The 20157-nt window shown below is 42.7% G+C and overlaps 1 protein-coding gene across 2 annotated transcripts in view; it reads left to right on the plus strand.

Moving 5' to 3' along the window:
* NUFIP2 (nuclear FMR1 interacting protein 2) overlaps positions 1-19868 on the plus strand; it is a 24088-nt gene extending 4220 nt beyond the window's left edge. The window contains exons 2-5 of one of the 2 annotated variants that reach the window (XM_050929269.1): positions 3477-5195; positions 15334-15366; positions 16716-16770; positions 17058-19868. In XM_050929269.1, coding sequence (XP_050785226.1) covers positions 3477-5195; positions 15334-15366; positions 16716-16768 — 1805 coding nt within the window. In that variant the 3' untranslated portion in view covers positions 16769-16770; positions 17058-19868. Of the gene's footprint in view, positions 1-3476; positions 5196-15333; positions 15367-16715 lie in introns of both variants that reach the window. The other variant, XM_050929268.1, reaches the window with a different exon arrangement.
* Positions 19869-20157: the final 289 nt, after the last annotated feature.

Below are 20157 nucleotides of genomic sequence, written 5' to 3' on the forward strand. Positions count from 1 at the left end.
ATAAAAAATCCTAAAACTTACCTATTTCCCTGTTAGAGAAGGTTATTTGTATGTTGGGTAAATAAGACCATCAGCACAGAAATTTGGAATTGTGTTAGCATCTTTCTACCAAGAACAGTGTTTAAACGTGGTTCTCCAGAAAAGTGGTAGCTAAAGCAGACTGATCCCCACCCACACAGAGTCCCCTCCATACCCACCCAGATCACATTGCAGGATCGGGGCCGTGGTTTCAAATCTCAGTGCGGCCAGGACTTTGTTTTTACAACTTATATTACTGATGCCCGTGTGGCTTGCTTTTTTTTTATTTTTTTTTTTTTGAACACTTAATGGTATGTTATAGTAAAGTTCAGAAAGCTTTTAGAATGCCACGTGCATTTAGTCTTTTAAAATGTTCTTTTGCTGGCTACCCAAAAGGCTATTAGGGACCTGCACTGTATCAAAAATAGATGTCAAGGTGCCCCAAACGTGCATGCTAATAAGTCTTGCACAATCATCTGCAGGTGAGTGTAATAGGGGACTGACTAAGTATATGCTGAAACAAGTTATTAAGCAAAATAACTGAACAAAAATAATACTTAAATTAAATTTCCAATATATCCAAAGGCGGTAGTGTGCCTTTGGACTAATGCCTGTCAAATTCCAGTTTAAAAATGCCCTTCTGCGGTCTTTTTTGGGGTCTCATGGCCAAACAAAACATCTGGAAACATACTTCTGTGTTTCTAAAACTTGACAGTGGCAGAATAAGCTTCTCTATTTGAAGTGCACTTTTACAGCTGTCAAGCCAAGACCTTGTATTCCAAGCATTAGCTTGGAGAGAATTTACGCAGTTCATGTAAATACCTGAAAACTGGAACTTGAAACTGACACTCTTAATGAAGTCAAAAGCAAAATCCATTAGTTTTTCTCACTCCTGATGCATAGTCTTATGATCATTCTCTTTATTTTGTTTTGTTAAATAGTGATGTCAGAAATCTGAGTTACAAAAGGCCTTATACAGTATCTTATCCTTGAAAAGACTTGACTTGCTCTCTGCATGTCATCCTGAAACTAATTTTCAATCCTTGGCTCAGCTATCTGAATTCCATCAATCTGTGCTTCATTGGCTTGAAGTATTTATGGTCAACAATATTAACACCATTACATTACTGGAAAACTTGTAGCAGTTGCTGATAGTTCCACACTGTCTGTCTTTGTTTAACCTCCCTCAACAAGCTGAGCAATGGGGTTCTTGTAGGAATCTCCATGGTTCAGAGTTCCACAAGATGTGACCACTTACCCTCGGATGCCTGCACTATAAGTACTACAGAAACCCAGCTGCAGCTCTGCGGTGTAGTGTAGACACTACAGCAATAAAAGGGGTTTTTCTGAAGCAGTAGCAAATCCACTGACCTAACTGTCTGCATTGTGGGTTAAGTTGACCATCTGTGTTGCACAGAGCCTGAACTTTTTCACAGCCCTGAGCGAGGTAGCTAAGTTGACCTTAGTTTTAGTTGTAGACCAGGCAGGAGTGTTTAGGATGCAAGATCCCTTAATTTTGAGAGTGAAAGTTTTTAGTATAGCAGTTGAAGAATAATAAAATTTCTTTTTGGAAAATATTCATTCTGAACTTGCTAGACCAGGGGGTAACCTGCATTACACCATTTTTACAACAGTGTAACTGAATCAGGCCCAACATGTTTTCTGTTGAGGAGAACACATGAGTTTTCTTGCATCTGGAAAAGTTCAATGTGCTCAAACCATATTAAGGTAATTTGAGGCCCCAGAGATGCCAGGACATGGGGAGGGGGCGCCTTCTGGCCCCACCTGCCCTTGAAGTGACATTAGTGATCACTCTCCCCCCCCCCAAAAAAAAAAGAGGGAGTTGGGGGCACCACCATGGATCTCCTTCTTTGTCCCAAGAGCTTCAGCAGGGCCCTCCCCCTCCAAGGGGGTAGCAGCAGGGAACTCCGTTATTTACTTGTTTATGGTGGGTGAACTGAGCCCTGTCACAAATACAGTCCTCTGATGTAGTGATGGTGGGGCCCTCCAGAGCGGTAGGTCTTGGAGTTGCGCACCATTGATGTGCATGGGACAGCTCATGCTTTTCTGTAAACATCAGTGCATCATCTGCACCTAGTCATGTTTTTGAATTTCTCTTTGCAACCACAAGGGCTAGAAAACTACTTTTTCTTTTGATGTAAGCTAAGATTCTGATATAATCACATGGTTCAATGAGGTGGGAATGTAGGTAAGGGTCTGTGTTTCCTGTACCTAAATCCAGATCTGCCAATACTTCAGTTTTCCCCAGGATACCCTTGTAATACTGTAGTTTTCCAATGGCTTGGCCTCACACTGATGGAAAGTTCACCTAAAGAATAGATTATTTCTTTCCAGTCGTTATCTTTTTAAAGCTAATAACTCATGCAGGGAAGCAGTGGGACGCTTATCACTTTTAACACTATTCTGAGGGAACGTTACAATGGGAAATTTTCTAAAAGCATTTCCAAAGCTGATGAGCACTGGAAAATTTGGCTCACAGATGGTACTTAGGGAGAGGATGAAGTGAGATTTAGGGCTATTTGTCTCTCACTGTCCTGGGTGCAAAAAGTAGTGTTTGAGAAACAATGACAAGGTGGAAATGTTATGAGTGTATGAATTGGATGAAGTCCTGTTGATCAACAGGGACTTTGACGTAGCTTGTAGCAACGTCCTAAGTATTCTTAAACTTACCAGAATCAAACTGTATTATCATATCTCTTTCAGTGAATAAGAATTTTACTAGGAAAATAGCATAATTTCTTCATTCATCTTCACACCAAAAATTCAGTCACATAACAAAGAGGTGGAATTTGGTTATGGTTAACTAATTTCCTGCCAACTAACACAGCGGTATCTATCACAGATATTTGTGCACTTCAGCTTTGCGTGGCAGTCAGTTCTAAATACAGACCTTAAACATGGCAGGAGCTAATAAAAATTGGCCCTTTGTTCATAATATGCTGGGTTTTAAGAAATTGACTTAGCAAAGGTGGAAGATCCAGCTGCCCAGTTGTAGCTTCTTGGGAGTGAATTTTCCTCTTCCTTGATCTGAAAATCCACAATAATGTTTCAGTTCTCTTCAGCATTGTGAATAGCCTGATTGCTTGCTATATGCAAAAGGATATAGTCTTTAAAAAAAAAAAAAAAAACAAGAGCCCAAAGGCCTGCCAAATGCTCTATTGCATGTTAGAGGCCATAGAGAAGTATTTCCTTATAGTGGATTTATGTGCTTAACTCTCATCATTGAGGTGAGACCGTACCTTTCTTTTGACGTTAAGCGGTGAGGCACTGCTTTCACATATCAAAGGATGGACACTTTTTACGCTTTTAAAAAGCCTATTTGAGGAAGATGGTTATGCTTAGGGGTTTAATTATAGTTTTTGGGGTTTTTTTCAATCAGAAGTTTAACATTTCACATTTTTAATTCTTGCCTTTTTGTTGTCTTTGCCTGTTTTTAGGCTATGGAGAGCTAAATGGTAACGCAGGAGAAAGAGAAGTATCATTAAAGGGCCTGTGTGCTGATGAAACAACCAACCCATCTTCCAGGGTACCGAATGGCAGCCAGCAACTTGTAGACACTAATGTAAACCCAAAGCAGACTGTTAAGGCAAGCACCTTTGGGAAAGCTGGAATCAAACCCAAGAACTTCATTCAGAAAAACAGTATGGACAAAAAGAATGAAAAAATTTATGAGAATAAACTGAGAGAAAATCAATCCTCAGACAAGCCAGAGGCAGTATCTATTCCAAATGGTGTTGTAACAAATAGTTCTGGTTATATCACTAATGGCTATGTAGGCAAAGGGGCAGATAATGATGGTAGTGGGTCGGAGAGTGGCTACACCACACCTAAGAAACGGAAAGGCAGGCGTAACAGTGCCAAGGGCTGTGAGAACCTGAGCCTAGTGCAGGACAGAATAATGCAACAGGAGGTCAATGCCCCATCCCTAAAACAGGAACTCGAGAGTTTCAAGACTGACTGTAGTGAACAAAAAGGAAACAGAGTTGACAATACTAAACCTATTTGGAAGTATGAAGCTGGGCCTGGAGGAGCAGGTCGTGGGAAAGCGGGGGCTGGGGAGGTACAACGAAAAAACTCTGATGCCAAACCTGGGATTAGCGGCAAAAAGTTTGATGACCGGGCCAAGGGGAAGCATGCGTCAGCGGCTGCGTCAAGAGAGGACTCGTGGACCCTGTTTAAACCACCCCCAGTTTTCCCAGTGGACAACAGCAGTGCTAAAATAGTTCCTAAAATAAGTTATGCAAGCAAAGTTAAAGAAAACCTCAACAAAGCAGCTCAAAACCCATCTTCGTCTCTGTCGTCTTCATCGTCATCATCTTCCTCTACTGGAGAAACGCAGGCCCAAATGCCGAGTCGACTGTCCCAAGTCCCCATGTCTGCTATGAAGTCTGTTACTTCTGCTAGCTTTTCGAATGGGCCCATTTTAGCAGGGACTGATGGAAATGTATATTCTCCAGGGACCCAGCCACTGCTCACAACTGCTGCTAGTACTTTAACATCAACCTCGTCTGAGTCCGTACACCAGGACATAAGTACAACTTCAACAGCCGTTGAACAAAAGAAGTCTAGCCTTTTTATCTACCCTTCAAATATGCAATCTGTGCTTTTGGGTGCAGCACAGGTAGATCTGCCATCTCAGACAAATCAGCAGAACCTGGTGGATATCTTCCAGAACCAGTGGGGTTTATCATTTATAAATGAGCCCAGTGCTGGGCCTGAGACTGTTCTTGGGAAATCAGTGGATAATAAAATAATGGAAGTGACATTTCAAGGGGAATATCCTGCCACTTTGGTTTCACAGGGTGCTGAAATCATTCCCTCAGGGACTGAACAACCTGTGTTTCCTAAGGCTTATGAGCTGGAAAAACGGACTAGCCCTCAAATACTTAGTGGTATTATAAAGCCTGGGACTGCTAGTGAGATTGGAGTCTTGTCTTTGGAGCCACATCACATAGGTGATCTGCAAATGGCAGACATCAGTAGCCAAGGTGCTTTAGTATTCCTCTCAAAGGACTATGAACTAGAGAATCCCTTGGCCTCTCCTACGAACAATTTGTTAGCCTCCGCCAAAGATCAGAGGTACCAGAGAGGCCTAGAAAGGAAAGATAGCTGGGGTTCTTTTGACCTGAGGGCTGCTATTGTATATCACACTAAAGGTAATGGTTCTACTTGTTTCCTAATGGAGCTCTCTCTTAATTGGTTTGGGAAAATCCAATCCTATAAAGGTTGCATGCTTTGATCTTAAGAACGGCCTTGGTGCTCCTGGTCTTTGATGGCCATAGCAGTATAAGAATTTTGTTTTTAAAATACTCTGGTAGTCACTTGATTTCATTCAAGCTATGTTAGAGGTGCTCACTTTTCTATTCATGTGGGTAAGTGTGTGTGATTTGATAGAGGTAATAATTAGCAGCTGTTTTACCTTCGGTGCCTGTTTGTGTGTGTTTAAACTCATGTACGGTGAGTAGATCTTCGAAAACGTCCTGACGCTGAAGAGGGTGAAAGCTCAGCAATGGACCCACTGGTTCACCTGGTCTGTTCCTCTTGTTCTAAGGCTGTCTGTCACAGACAACGCTCCAGGGATTTCTCTTTAAAAAAACAAGCTGGGTGTCTGAGACGTGGCATGGATATTTCCAGCTAGGAGCCAATAGACTAAAATGACTCAAATTACCCCTCATTCTTGTGTGGCTCAGACGTTTTTGCATGTTCACAAGCTCTCTGCCTCTTCTTGCCAGCTCTGCAGTTCAGTTAGCTAGGTCAGGGGCGGGCAAACTTTTTGGCCTGAGGGCCACATCGGGTTTCCAAAACTGTGTGGCGGGCCGGTTGGGGGGGCTGTGCCTCCCCAAACAGCCAGGCGTGGCCCCTATCTGACCCCCCCCACCCGCTTCTTACCCCCAATGTCCTATTTCTCTCTTCCCACCGACTCCTGCCCCATCCACCACTCCCTGTCCCCTGATTGCCACCTGCTGCCCCATACAGCCACCCCTTCTCCCTGTCCCCTGACTGCCCCCCATTCAACCCCCCGTTCCTCACCCCGAATTCCCCTGCCCTTTATCCAACCCTCCCCTCCATCCCCTTGCTGCGTTGCCTGGAGCGCTGGTGGCACTACAGCTGCACCACCTAGCTGGAGCCAGTCGTGCCACCGCACTGCACCGAGCTGTGCTGCCCCAGGAGCTTGCAGCCCCGCCACCGAGATCATTGTGCCAGCAGCGCAGTGAGCTGAGGCTGTGGGGAAGGGGGAACAGCAGGGGAGGGGCCGGGAGCTCAGGGGCCGGGCAGGAGGGTCCTGCGGGCTATAGCTTGCCCACCTCTGAGCTAGGTGCTCGCTTGACTTCGTGTTGCTTATCTACTTTTTGGGCAGTTCTCTTTTATTTTATTTTTTGCTATTTCTTCTCTCCTCCCCCTCCCCCTCCCCAGAAAAAAAAAAAAAAGGAAGATGCTCCAGGCAGCCTTCCATGAAGTATTCCTTTCAGGGGAGAGCTGAATGATAGCCGCTCAGAAGTGGGGGACAAGATTTCTTTAATGGCCTAAGTGGGAAATTTAATGCCTTATGACCCATTGCAGAGAGAGTGCAAAATTACCTCTCCAAGGCCTTCACAGTTCATTCAGGTAAAGCATAGAAATCTTGGTGGCTTTGTTTTGCCATTGAGCAACTCAAAAATTGTCCTAGGTCATCACACTGTAATTTTATAACCCTTTATGCTCTAGTTTTCTCATTGGGAATAACAGCCTAGTGTTCATCAATTTTATTTTTATCTACATTTCAGGATTTCTTTTAGTCATGAAGCAGAGCTTTACTGTTTTGTGTTCCTTGCACCTGTTGAGTCTTGACTCTCAGCCAGCCTTTCAGAGAAAACCAGGGACGCTGGGAATTAAAGTTCCAGGCAAGCCTAATCCTGCCATGTCTGGAGATTTCTGCAACAGTTGCAAACTTGGATTTTTATTTTGTTTTTGCTCACCTTACATTTATTTTTTAAAGAAACGAAGTAGCCATTCTGTTACCACTATTCTTTAGATCTCTTCTCTTCTTCAGTCAGCTGGGCAAGACAGTCTCCACCTAAACAGTAGTAGCTACAGTGGAGGTGATGAATAATCCCCCTCCTGCGTTCTGCGAAGGAGCTAATTTTTGTCAATGGTAGAAATAAAACGCTTAATGGGAATGAAAGCACTTCCAAACTAGCTCTTCCCTTTCCTTTGCCGGCCACCCCTCTACCCACACCTGTACACACACTTCTTCTATTTTGGCCCATCCAGAGCAGTAACTCCAGTCATCATATGATTCTGGGAATTCTCTGCCCCAACATCCTTCTCAGGTGCCTTCTATATTTCTCAATTTGCTTTCTCCTATACCAATTTCCAGATGACATCTTGTCTTCAGCCTAGAAGATAGTGGGTGGATGTCTCTGGTAATTGCCATACAGATCATGTGACATGGGTTGCTGGGAAGAACCTGAGTTTGCTTCATACGAGTCAGTGCTCGTTAAATGCCTTTCCTGGCTTGGGGAGTGGAACCCAAAGTCCAAATTTGAGTGTCTTCCCATTTTTCTGCTTTCTGGTTCATCTGTATGTTGGCATTTGTTCTGAAAGGGTTCCAGCATGATTTGGAGCATATTTTCTGAAGTGCCATTTTATGGATCTGTGGTGTGAGACATACTGCTCATCCTCAAAGACAGCTGCAGAAAGTAATTACTCATTAAGGCCATGATCCTGCAATCAAATCCTGGTGGGTGACCAGGCAGAGCCCAATTGAAATTGGTGAACTTGACACTGGTGCAAGGGTCTGTCTGCCCACATCCAGTTACAGGACATGGGCCCTAGTCAGTGATCTATATGTGTGGATGAAAATACCAGTACCATTTTCTGCTTATGTTCTGTTGGCCTGCAGTCAGACCACAGCACTGAAGCAAACAGCTCTAATAAAATGTCTAACAGAGCTTCAGAATATGTAGAATAGCAAAATAAGTTCCCCACGGTTCTGCCACTGTTTGTCTTGTGCAGTTTCCCAGTGTCCCTGGTAAATAACTGCCATGTTCCTGTGAAGTAAGCCTGACAAATCGTTCTATACTATCTCCAATGGTGAGAAGCTGAAAGCCTGACTTGTTTTCTAGCTGTTATAGTTTGGGGGAGATTTGTGCAGACTGGACAGTTAGTGTGTTTAGATTTCATTGGGGGTGGGGGGGAATTGCTCCTCAAAAGCTGCTAATCAACTTGGAAAGAGGTGTTGCTGGCTCGCTTCTCAGATCTGTCCTCCATCTTAATCTGGTAACACTCATAGTTGAGTCCTCTCAAACTAAAACACAGGATGGTTCTGTTGCTACTTTCTGTACGTGTATGTTCTTCCATCCACAAGTTGAAAGTGCTTTACAAAATGTAACAGTCTCAGCTTCTCATGGAAAGGTGTTGCTGAGGCACATGGCAGTACAATCATAGAGGCAGCTGGGAATAGCATTTGAGTGATAGTCCTGTGCTCTAGGCACTGGACAGCATTGTCTTTCCAGACAGGATATGCTTTGCTATAAGGTGTATTGCTGGATATGGGAATTCTTGGAGTGGAATGCTTGTACCTGTGAAGACGTGTACCCAGTGTGCTTTTGCCATCATCAGTTTGCTGGGCACATGCATGTTGGGCCCTGGAAACATGCTGAAAGTCTGGCAGTGCTTGCTTGTGCACCTTTGTTTGTTTTTTGGATGCTCTGAAAGTTAGTTTCACAAGTCTTCCTTCCTGCTTTGCCTCCAGGGTTCCATTGATTAAGGCCAAAAGGGGCTATTATGATCTAGTCTGATCTCCTGCATAGCACTGGTCCTAGAATTTCAACTAGTAATTTCTGTAACAAACCCATAACTTCTGCTTGAGCTAAACAACCTGTCTCTTTGCTGGTAACTCGTATGTCTCCACTATGTACTGCAGTGCTGTAAAAGGAATCAACTACACCTCTACCCGGATAGAACACTGTCCTCGAGAGCTAAAAAAATCTTACCGCATTATAGGTGAAACTGCATTATATCGAACTTGCTTTGATCCACCAGAGCTTGCATCCCATCCCCACCCGAGCGCTGCTTTACCATGTTATATCTGAATTCATGTTTTATTGGGCCATGTTATATCGGGGTAGAGGTGTATGTGCTAAATGAGATCTACTAGCTAAATATTGGGTTCTGGTTGCTACATTGTTGGAGATTGGGTGGCCATTTTGGGTGGGAGTTTGAAAAAACCCCAGACCTGCAGAAGGAGGTGGTGACTATACAGGGGGCTTCACTTCCCTCTGGATCAGCACTGACACAGTCATGTCAATGCAGTAGGGGCTATTGAAGTGTCATCTTTGTTGAGATAAAACTGGTTTTTACCAGTTCTGGGGGTACCTTGTTTTTTAAACAAGAGTACGGTATATTTGTCCCAGCTATACTTTAGCTGAAGTAACTGCTTTCGGATTGCTTAAATGCTCCCTTTTTAAAAACACATTTCATATCCTAAATGGTCATGTATTGTAGCCTTTGAGTTTAAAAGAGATGCCATGTTGTAGGTCAGAGGTGGCTGCATTTCAAGGATTCCTCTATATGATGTGGGGCTTTTTGGAGGGGCAGGGGGTGAAGGAGGAAGCTATGTAGTAAGAATATTGTCTGCTAAGTGAAGAAGGATTTAGGACTCATTACAAAGTAGTAAAGACCCCAGATGAGGTGGAGAGAGAAAGCTAAAGTTATATCTACTGCTGTTTCCTGCCCATGAGTTTTTCCCAGTGCCTCTGCTTAGTTCCTCCTTGGCTTCTCTGCTGTACCCCATGAAGAAACACTAGTGGCATGGAAAGTAGAGCAAGCAGCCACTAGTGGCTTTCACTGGAATGATGAACCGGGTCAAAAAAATAGCAGAGCTGTGAATTCAGAAATTTTCTCTCTTGGGGGGAGGGAGGGAGAAGAGAACCTAGTTTTCCTTTTGTTGGGTGAAAGAGGTTAAGTCTCTGACACTTCGATTTTGTGGGTCCTGAATGTAAGAATTCTGTCCATCCCCAATCTCCCCCTCCCCCTTTTGTCTTTGTTTTTCCTGCTGATCAGGATCCATTATTTAGTGGCTAGAATTGTGGTACAGAGTTACTGAAGATCTGTACACCGTTTTAGCCTTATGCATTTTCCTGTACAAAACCAGAACATAGCCTAATCCCTCCGACCAGCAAGTAGGGACACAACTCAGACCGTGGGGAAGCTGGTATTAAAGGCCTCCCTCTCCCTAGCTTCCTTTCTAGTTTTCTGTTTTGAGCAGGATATTTACAGTTGACATAGTAAATTGAAAACAAACATCTAGCCCATGGCCCTACTGAAATTTGTAACCTCTTGGCCGCTGGCAGGCTCTCTGGAGGGGGAGATTTTATGGCAGTTAAGTATCCATCTTTATATAGAATCATAGCAGGCTTCTGTCCCCCATTAGATTAGGCCCCTCTTGTATTGTCAGAGCCATCTGTGTGGGACTTGGGAACCCCATTGAATCCATAGGGCTCCATGCAGGTGTCTCCACACAGGTCCCATTGTAAGATTGAGGCCTTAGATAACAGGATTCCTGATTTCCTAGATAAGTAGTGTGACAAAGTTCCTCTCTGCCTTGATGAGTCCTCCGCTTACTGGTGGATTTGCTTACCTCAGAGATTCACCATGTGGATCAGGAAACAGCCCAGAGACCTTCCCCTCTGGTAGAAGCCACAGTCTAGGTCAATTCCTCCTGTGTCTGATCAGGAGTTGGGAGGTTTGGGGGGAACCCGGGCCCCCTCTCTACTCCGGGTTCCAGCCCAGGGCCCTGCGGACTGCAGCTGTCTAGAGTGTACAGCTGCACGACAGCTACAACTCCCTGGGCTACTTCCCCATGGCCTCCTCCAAACACCTTCTTTATCCTGACCACAGAACCTTCCTCCTGATGTCTGATCATGCTTGTACTCCTCAGTCTTCCAGCAATGTCTTCTCACTCTCAGCTCCTCACATGCACGCTACAAACAGAAGTGAGGTCCTTTTTAAAACTCAGGTGCCCTGATTAGCCAGCTTGTAATTAGCCTGTCTGCCTTAATTGGTTCCAGCAAGTTCCTACTTGTTCTGAAACTGTCCCTGTTACCTTACCCAGGGAAAAGGGATCTACTTAATCGGAGACTAATATATCTGCCTTCCAGCACTCTCCTGTAGCCATCTGCCCTGACCCTGTCACAGTAGTAATTCCATAATCTCAAGCTGTATGTCTGGACACTGCTGGAACGCCTTGTCCCAGACATCTCCTGAGATCACCAGGAAGATGGAGCTTCTGCCTGCCAGAGCTGAGCCCTGGTCCAATGAAATTTAAGAGCTTCATAAAGCATGGACCTGGAGAGCCCAGGGTTTGGAAGCCCTCATGGGAAGGGGACCAGACCCACTGAATCTCATCCCTATTGTCTTGGAAGGGTTTGCTAGTGAAATCTTTCGGGGTTTGCAGGTCTCTGGAGAGAAGATGCACCATTTCACTTGTCATTGTTCCCGAAAATCCAGCATCTCTCCCTGAACGTTTCACCAGTTCTTGAGGCTTTACAGTCTTTGAGTTGAGGTCCTGGAGCAGGAACATACTGCAGATTTTTTGGGGGGGTGGGGGGTGGGGAGGCGCTCATCTTGCTTTTAAGGAATGGGTTATTCGATTCCTGGTTAAGTTCTCCTTTGTATTTCTGGGGGTTACGGAAACCTCTTCTAGGGAAAGGCTATTGTGGAAATAAAAGGATCTTCTTGGAGCTGTGTCGCTGCTGTAAATCCTTTGGGGAGCATGGAGAAGTTGCAGTTCATATTATTGTCTGAAAAAAGAGGGAGGCTAGGAGGGTTTTAAACGTCCAGAGACCAGAAACTTCACCAGCATCAGTATATAAAAACTGATCCCAAAACAGAGAATAGGAAGCTGGGAAATCAGCTCACAGATCGAAGGGGCTTAGCCTACAATTCTAAACCGTCTTCTACTAATTGTTCCAAATTATGCAACTTTCCTTTTTCTTTGTCCTTCACCCCTGGTCATTGTCCTGATGAATGTAAAGGGGTTTTCTGCAGTAATCAATTTGTTGAGCTGCCAGATATGAAGGGCCAATGAGTGAGGCACTGAGATAATCCAGAACTATGGGGAAAACTCAGATTGATTTTAGGAAAAGCATTGAACAAAGAATCCAGCATTAAGATTAATGGAAGTTTTTAAGCTCATTAGTTCTCTATTGTAATAGGCTGAAGAGAGCCAATGGGGAGAGAAGTATTTTTCCTTCATGAAAGAGTTTCAGCAGGTAAATAGGATGTTAAGATAGTATGGAGTGACTGCATTTCAGTGTTACAGCTCAGTCAGAGGAGAGGAACATGTATGCATTTGTTCTTATTTAGCATTTAAACCCATTCCATAGCAGAATAGTTAATGCTGGGTTTATTGCAGTCTATCTCAGACTAATGTGATGAGCTCATAAATTTTGTTAATTCTTCAGGATTTGTCAGACCGTATGCTTCAAGATAGCCAGGAATTACAGGACACTTTGCTCCCATCGCCCTCTTCCCTTCTACCTGTCCTTCTTGGAAGAAAAAGGAAGATCACATTTGGAGGCTAAAGGCTAGTCTACCCCAAGTTACATTGGCACAGCTATGTCTCTCGGGTGTGAAATACGCATCCTTGAGAGACCAACTTAAGCCAGTTTAACCCCTTGTGTTGGTAATGCTAGATTGATGGAAGAATTCTTCCAACATTCACTTCTCAGAGGTGGAGTACTCACAGTGAGAGGAGAACCCCTCCCTTGGATGTAGAAGAGGTGTATGCTGATGTGCTGCAGCATTTTAAGTTCAGACATAGCTTAAGGAAGCTGCGTTCCTTTTACGTTCTTTCCTCTTCAGGCATGTCTGTACCACAGAATTACATCAACCTAAGTTCCACTCCGTGTGTCGGCGATGTTTGTCCTCACTATGAGCTCTTGTACTGATTGTACCCTCAGTGTGAGAAAGTGTGGGATTGCTTCTGAAAGACAGTGACAGTCAACGTAAGCAACTCTGTGTTTGCACTGACACTACATTGACCATGACTCTGTGCTGCTTGTGCAGGGGGAGTTAAGTCAGTAGCACGTGGTAGCTATGTTGACAGGAGCAAAATTGTAGTGTAGACCCTTCCATAGTTAGGTTGAGATAAGCTACCTTGCGTTGACTGACCTCTGTAGTGTAGACCAGGCTTTAGATTACAAACATCAGGGAAAAAGTTGTCCGTTCTCATTTTAGTTCTGTCGGAGTCTGTCTTTCGGTGTCGGACATGCTCTGATGTAGCACAGCTTCCATGCTCGTGGCATCTGATGTAGTTAGGACCAAACGAAAGCACAGAAGCCAAGAACTTTTCCTGTTGTGTGTGTTTTGTTTAGTTTATTTTATTTTGCATGAAAGAGTGGTGGTGTAAGGGGTTTGAACTCCTCCTCATCTTTATTCTATAGTAACTGATTTGAATGATGACAGTGTTTGATAGTAACTTGTTAATTGTTCTGTAGCTAGAAAGAGGGCTCATGGTTTCCAGTTGTCTCTTCCTTTTTTCTTTCCCACCCCGTTGGACAAGACTGTTTGTAACAGTGATATTTTTTAGCAGCTAGGAAATGGTGCATGCACTGTGTCATTTTGAATGAGCAAGTGTAATGCCGCTTTGCACTTCCAATAAATGCTTCATTTCACCTCCTAGAAGGCTGCGTTGCACCGATGAGGAGTGTTCACTTGCACCGACTTCTCTCAGGCAGTTGTGAGGATTAGTTCATGTTTTGTAAAGCACTTTGTGTCATCTGAGCGCAGAGTATTGTTATCGTGACATGAAAATAACAGGCTTAATAAAATTTTGTGACTGGCTTTGTTACAAAAGGCCTAAACGCTATCCCAGGTTCTCACTGCGTGTATCAATATACAACTTCTTGCCCACAGAGCTTGCCCATGTCAGCAAACAATTGATGGGGAAACCACTGTACAAATGATTGAGGTGGCATTTGGCACGTACCTGGTTAAATCTGTTAATTTTGTAGATATTCTCCTTCTGCTGCTCCCCCTTTCCATGCTGCCTAATTTCCTTATTGCCTAGTTCCAGTGTTAGTGGGCCCCACTCCCATCCTTGGTAATAGTATTGCTGTTCACCCGCAGCTATTCTCCGTTCCTGCCCACTTCCTGTCCACGTCCTGCTTAGCACAGGCACTGGCTTCGCTCTCAGAAAGGAATTCTTAACTCTGATTCATTTTTATTTTGTAGAATATCTGCTCCTTCTCCACAAGTATAAGCCACATTTCCAATATTAAGACACAAATAAACCCTCCTTAAATATTTTAAGCCATACAATAAAGATCTGTTAAGTGAATAACCCTGTTTCTTTTCAAGAGGACTCAAGATCTGTTATGAAATAGTTTGGCTTCCTTAGAGAAGTCGCATTTTGTGTTCCTGTTGGTACCCTGCATGAGAACTTGTGTAGGGGAAACTCATTTAAAAGCACCGTCACCATATGTCTTTTGTTGGGGTTAGGTAAATAGAAAATGTGCGTTCGGTTAGTGAGCATTTGTTTAAATTGGCTCCAGGATGCTTTTATAACACAAGCTATATATGTTGAGCAAGTAGCTTGGCAATCTCTTTGGTGTTTCTGTGCATACTTTTGTCTCTCAGGCCTGGTCTTCACTAGAAAATGGAGGCATCTTAACTATATTGTTTAGAGGTGTGGAAAAAGCCACACCCCTGAGTAGCATAGTTAAACCAATCTAGCCCCCAGTGTAGACAGTGCTAGGTCAACAGAAGAGTTCTTCCAGCCACTTAGCGCCCACTTCTCAGGCAGGTGGGTTTCCTATATTGCAGAAATGCTTCTTAGTCCAATACCATTATGTATGCCATGCTTCAGCAGGTCTGTGCTATGAACCAGGAGACACTTACTTTTTCAGGCAGTTTTAATTTCACATGCTATAACTATCTACTCATAAAAATCAGCACTTCAGGCTACTTGTAACGGTTGAAATAGTGGCTTCTAAGGGGTATTCCAGTCATCTTGAGCTGGGTAGTGGTTTGTAAGGCTGGGAAGTGGCAAGTGACACATTTCGTTTCTGATGCAGAGTTGGCTGTCTGATTTCTGAGGCTGTAGTGCAGCTGCTTCTAGGCTCTTATTACCACATCATTCAGGCCTGATTCCCCTCTGTTGCACCAGTGCAACCTAAATTGCCCCTTTAATTCAGTACAGCAGTTATAGTGTAGTGCTAAGCCTGAAAAGGAAAGCATGTCCTGAACTTTCACTGACTGTACCGTAGTGCTGCAGAACGCTAACTCTCTTTGTCTCTTTTGCCTTCACAGAAATGGAATCTGTTTGGAATTTGCAAAAGCAAGGTAAGAGTTTCAAAAAATGAAATGGTGACACTAGTAACAATATCTCTATGCCCACTGCTAGCAGAATCATGAAGTGGAGTATCATCATCCAGTCCTTGTGTGTTCACATCTGCTCCTGCTGCTATCAGAACCTTAGCAACATCATAATAACCAACATTACAAGCTTCATGAAGTGGAGTCCAACCTGCAAAATCTTTTACATTCACATTTGCGCCTAGGCTGATTAATTCTTTAACTTGTTTAACATCCCCTCGGATGGCTGCCATATGTAAAGGAGTTTCTCCTCTTTCATTTCTTTTATTAACTTTGTCTTTTGGTCTTGATGAGGAGCTCGGTGTTTTCTTTTGTGTTGGTGTTGTCTGTAAAGGCTGATGCAGGTTGGAATCTGGACTGTTGTCTCTAGCTGTCATCTGCATAAGAAGGGCCATCTGTTTGCGCTCCGAAAGCGGATAACCAAAAAGAATGCTAACTGGAGTCGACTTCTTACTTCCAGCTTCCTTTTTCATTTTCTTCTTCTCTGGGCCTTCTTTCTCCGTGTCTGAATTTCGATCTCCATTTCTGGATGGACTAACAGTAAAAGGAAGTTTACGTTTCATGGAAGACTTTTCTTTCATCTCCTTCCCCACATCATTCTAGAAACAGTGAGATGTTACATTGAACCAAGAGAGCTTAAGAGCTTAGCATGGTGAAGCAGTGTCCTGAACAAAAGCAGGCGGTGAGGGAGGTGTCTGGGGCTTGTCTTCTAAAGATGCTGACCGCTGTCAGCTCCCCATGACACTAGCTGAAGACTTGGGTGCTCAGAAGTGACAATCAGGACTGTAAGCCCTATCGTGAAATGTAAAAAACAAAAATTAGGCTAGGTCTGATAACACCTGTAATTTTGTAATTGCTGCTGTCAAACTTCACCCAAATATCAACCTTAAACTTTCCTGGGTATCCAGATTTCAGCTGTGAAAAGGAAGTTTCTTTTCATTTGTGGGGAGAACGCTAAAGGAAGATCTTTGTATTTTTTGCTGTATTACTGCACTGATCTAATGCGGGTGCGAGCACTCATCTAACTGACTCCAGACAGGCCCTTGAATACATTGGCTGGAGGCGCTGTTGCTGGGAGTCCACTGGAACGCTGCACAGCTCTTTTGTAGAGAGGAAGTAGATCACTGACCTGTCAGCAAAGAGGAAACTGCCTTTTAAATTGTGGCAGTTCAGTGAGGGGGAAAAAAAGAGGGTTTTAACAATTGGCTAAGTGTTTTGCTGGTTTTTGGGTCTCTGGGTCACAAATATTTTCTGCTTCAGAACCTGAACACCATTTGTTTAATTTGTTTAAAGCAGAATTTAATTTTTCTTTTCAGATCCCAAAAGGATAATCACTTACGATGAAGCCATGGAATGTCCAGATCAATGAAGGTAGCAGGACAAGACTACCTGTTTCAACCTTTCTGCAGCCTGATGCTGTTCACAGGGGACAAAAGGCTTTTATGCGCCTTCTAAATCTTCAGTGCAGCAGAGGAACCATAACTAGAATCACAGGATAATATATACAAATTATATATAGTTATTTAAAAAATGGCGACTGAAAGTAATTAGACTTCTTAAGGAATCTGAAAATTTATTTCAACAGACTTCACACGTGATTATTTAATCTCCGGTACTGAATAGGTTTTTTTAGTTTTGTTTTTTGTTTTTGTTTAAAGAGCGAATGCAAATGATTAACGAATACAGACTCAGTTCACAAGCCTGGTTCTAAAGTTCCTGCTGTCATCAACGTGGGCAACAGTGACTGTTGGAGAGGCATTTCCACTTTACAAGGTTTCTGTTTCTTGTTCTGTGACTGTAGTGATACACTAATGACAGGGAAATTGGGATGTTTCACCATCCTTCATCTCCCCTTCCCCTCCACCTCCTTTTCGTTTTAGTTTGTTTCACTTTGAACCCTGTGCGAATGCTGGAGAAACGCCTTGAAGTTTGCAGGGTTTCCTTTTTTCCAGAGAATATAATCTGCATGTCTTGCCAGGAGTCAACCAGCCCATCAGGTGCTGAGAAAATTGTCTTAAAGCATCGTTCTTCTGGGGGGAAAGATTGTAATTCTGCAGTTCTGGGATACAGAGTTGACAACTCCGGTTACATTTTGGACTATTACAACTGAAGCGCTCTTTCATGAGTGTCATTTTAAAAGACAACATGCAAAACAAGCAATTGGTTTAGGCATTTAATATGGAAAAAACCCTGTTCCCACACTTTTATGCCATTGTATCACTGGGAGCAAAAAAAATATATATATACATATATATATCTCCTGCTATCAAAATGTAGGTGCTTCATATTTGCTCTGTCTGTCTCAACACTAAATGTGCTTTTTTCCTGTTTTCACTGAAAACCTGAAGAGAAATTGTGTTCTGCTAACTTTCACCCTTCTTCAATTATTTTTTTCTCTTTAGAAATAAGTTCTAAAAAAAGGAAAAAAAAAAAAAAAGGAAAAAAAAAAGAAAAAGGAAAAAAAGAGAAAAAACCTATGGGAATCGTAACTCTTTTCCATTTGTCCCTGAAAGCAATGGGTGAGGGAATACTGTCCCGGCCATTGGAAATAGTCTTTTATATTTTAATGCAGTCTGTGTATTTCTGAGCTCTTTTGCTGCTTCTCATTATAGCTCTATTAAAATATATTTTATTACAAGAGCAAAATGGGGGGTGGGGGAGGAATGAAAATTAAAAAAAAATTCAAAACAAAGGAAAGCTTTCTGGCAATAGCAGAGAAGGCAGAAGAGTGCAGGCTCCAATTGTGTAACCCATCCTGTCGCGCTGCAGCTTGTGTGAAGCATGTTAAAAATGTGTTGGGGTTGGTTTTTTTGGTTTGTGTGTGGGGTTTTTTTTGTTCTGTTTTTTGGTGCAAAATTCCTGGGGTCCAATGTAAGACTGATCAGTTAATCATTAGTGAAACAAAACAAGTTTTCTGGCCTGTCCAAATTCCATACAGACACAACTTTTAAATATTCTTGTATGTTCACAGCTGAGTGTTGGCTACAATATTTGGGCATTTAGATTGACAGGAGTTAGCATCTGGTAAAATCAGACTGGACCCCATGAGGTATATGGGGACAGAAATAACCCCATTACTTTTGCCTACTCTTTGTGCTTAGATGTATCTACTCTTTATTTTTTTTAAATGAAAATAATTAGGTATGTAGCATGCGTTTTTTTAATTGTTTCATGCTTTTATTGAGGTTGTTCCTGAATGAAGCTCTCAGGTTCATAGTGGGACAAAGAAACTTTAATTTTTCCTGTACCTTTTTAAAATTGTTCGCTTTCTGCCATGCTTAGTTTTAAAAGTATAACTGTGGATTGCCTACTCCATTTTATGTATTATACTATATATATAGTACTATACTATATATACTATATATATAGTAATAACTTACTGTATCAGTCCAGGTTCAGAAACTTGTGGTTGGCCAGTTGCGGAATAGTTCTATTTCACCTATAAACTGTATCACCTTTACAGGTGTTTGTAACTTTCAGATGTACAATATGTTTACAGATGTGCCCTGCATCTAGTCCTCCCACGTTCCTATTTTTTAATTCTGTTAAGTCTCCTGACTGCTTGCCAAAAGTTGGAATCGCTGTTGGTTTCTCTGTGAAAGAGAACTGATGATGCATTCTTGAGCTTTAAAGTGTTGAACAAACTGGAAAATATGACTTAAAAGTTGAGGCGAAAAATGTTTTTTGTTTTTTTTTTTTTAAATCTTTCAGGTCAATAGCAAAGTCTCTAGTTTGTTTTACAGGCTTTAAAGTTCCGCTGTATATTTATTTGCCTTGTGTAATCACTTGCCAGCTTAAGGGCTGGATTCCATATAAAAAAGCCGTTTTGCCTGCATGGGGTATAAAGCTGTGCTCCCCACAACATCTGCTTTTGGGGCTGGTGTGACGCAAGAGCAGAACAGCAATATCTTTGAAATGGAATCTGACCCTTAGAGTTTAGAAATGTGTCTTAGTTTTGATGAGTATTGAGGAAACTCACCTTAGCTGATCCAGTGCATCTTTCAAATAATGAAATAAGTTCTCAACCGAAACAGAATAAAATAATCTCTAAATGTTTTTGTTCCTCCGGCTTTTACTCACATCTTGCCCCTTCCCTAGGCCCATTGGTATTTGACGCAGAAACACCTTCTACAGCTCTCTCCATTGTGTTTCTGAGCATCTCATTTCTTAAAATATTTCACCATCTGCCTCCTCCACTCAAAAGCTCCATTGGTTGTACCATTGGCTTTAAGCAGTTAGGAAATTCTCTTTCTGAGAGCCCTGTAGTTCCAGCTTGCTAACAAAGGCAGTATTTCTGGGCAACAGAAACTTTGGATAAACTTTATTGCCTAGGGACAGGCAGGACCATGGAATAAACTTCCTTTGTGCTGTTTTGTAACACTTAACCCTCTCTGTGTCTGCAGTCTTTCTCCTTAAGTCCTCACACAATTCTTTACTGAGCACTTATTAAAAAAAATCTTAAGAGTTAATCTGTTTTCTGATTATTTTTGTGTAAATTTATAAAAACAAATTCAGCTGTGACTAACTTAGTCCATTTACAATGCTATTGTGTTACTGAGAGATCCCTTGAATTTTCCTTGGACTCAGAGTATTAGTACTGTAGCATAAACCAAATACAGCCTAGAAAAGGTGCCACCGTCTCCCGTTCTGGGGACTGAACACAGTGTGGGGGTGCATGCAGGGAGGTGGGACATGAAGACTAGGAACTGAGTGTGTGTGTGTGTGTGTGTGTGTGTGTGTGTGTGTGCAAGCGTTTTA

This window comes from Gopherus flavomarginatus, chromosome 19, assembly GCF_025201925.1.
Source record: "Gopherus flavomarginatus isolate rGopFla2 chromosome 19, rGopFla2.mat.asm, whole genome shotgun sequence".
Taxonomy (NCBI): Eukaryota; Metazoa; Chordata; order Testudines; family Testudinidae; genus Gopherus; species Gopherus flavomarginatus.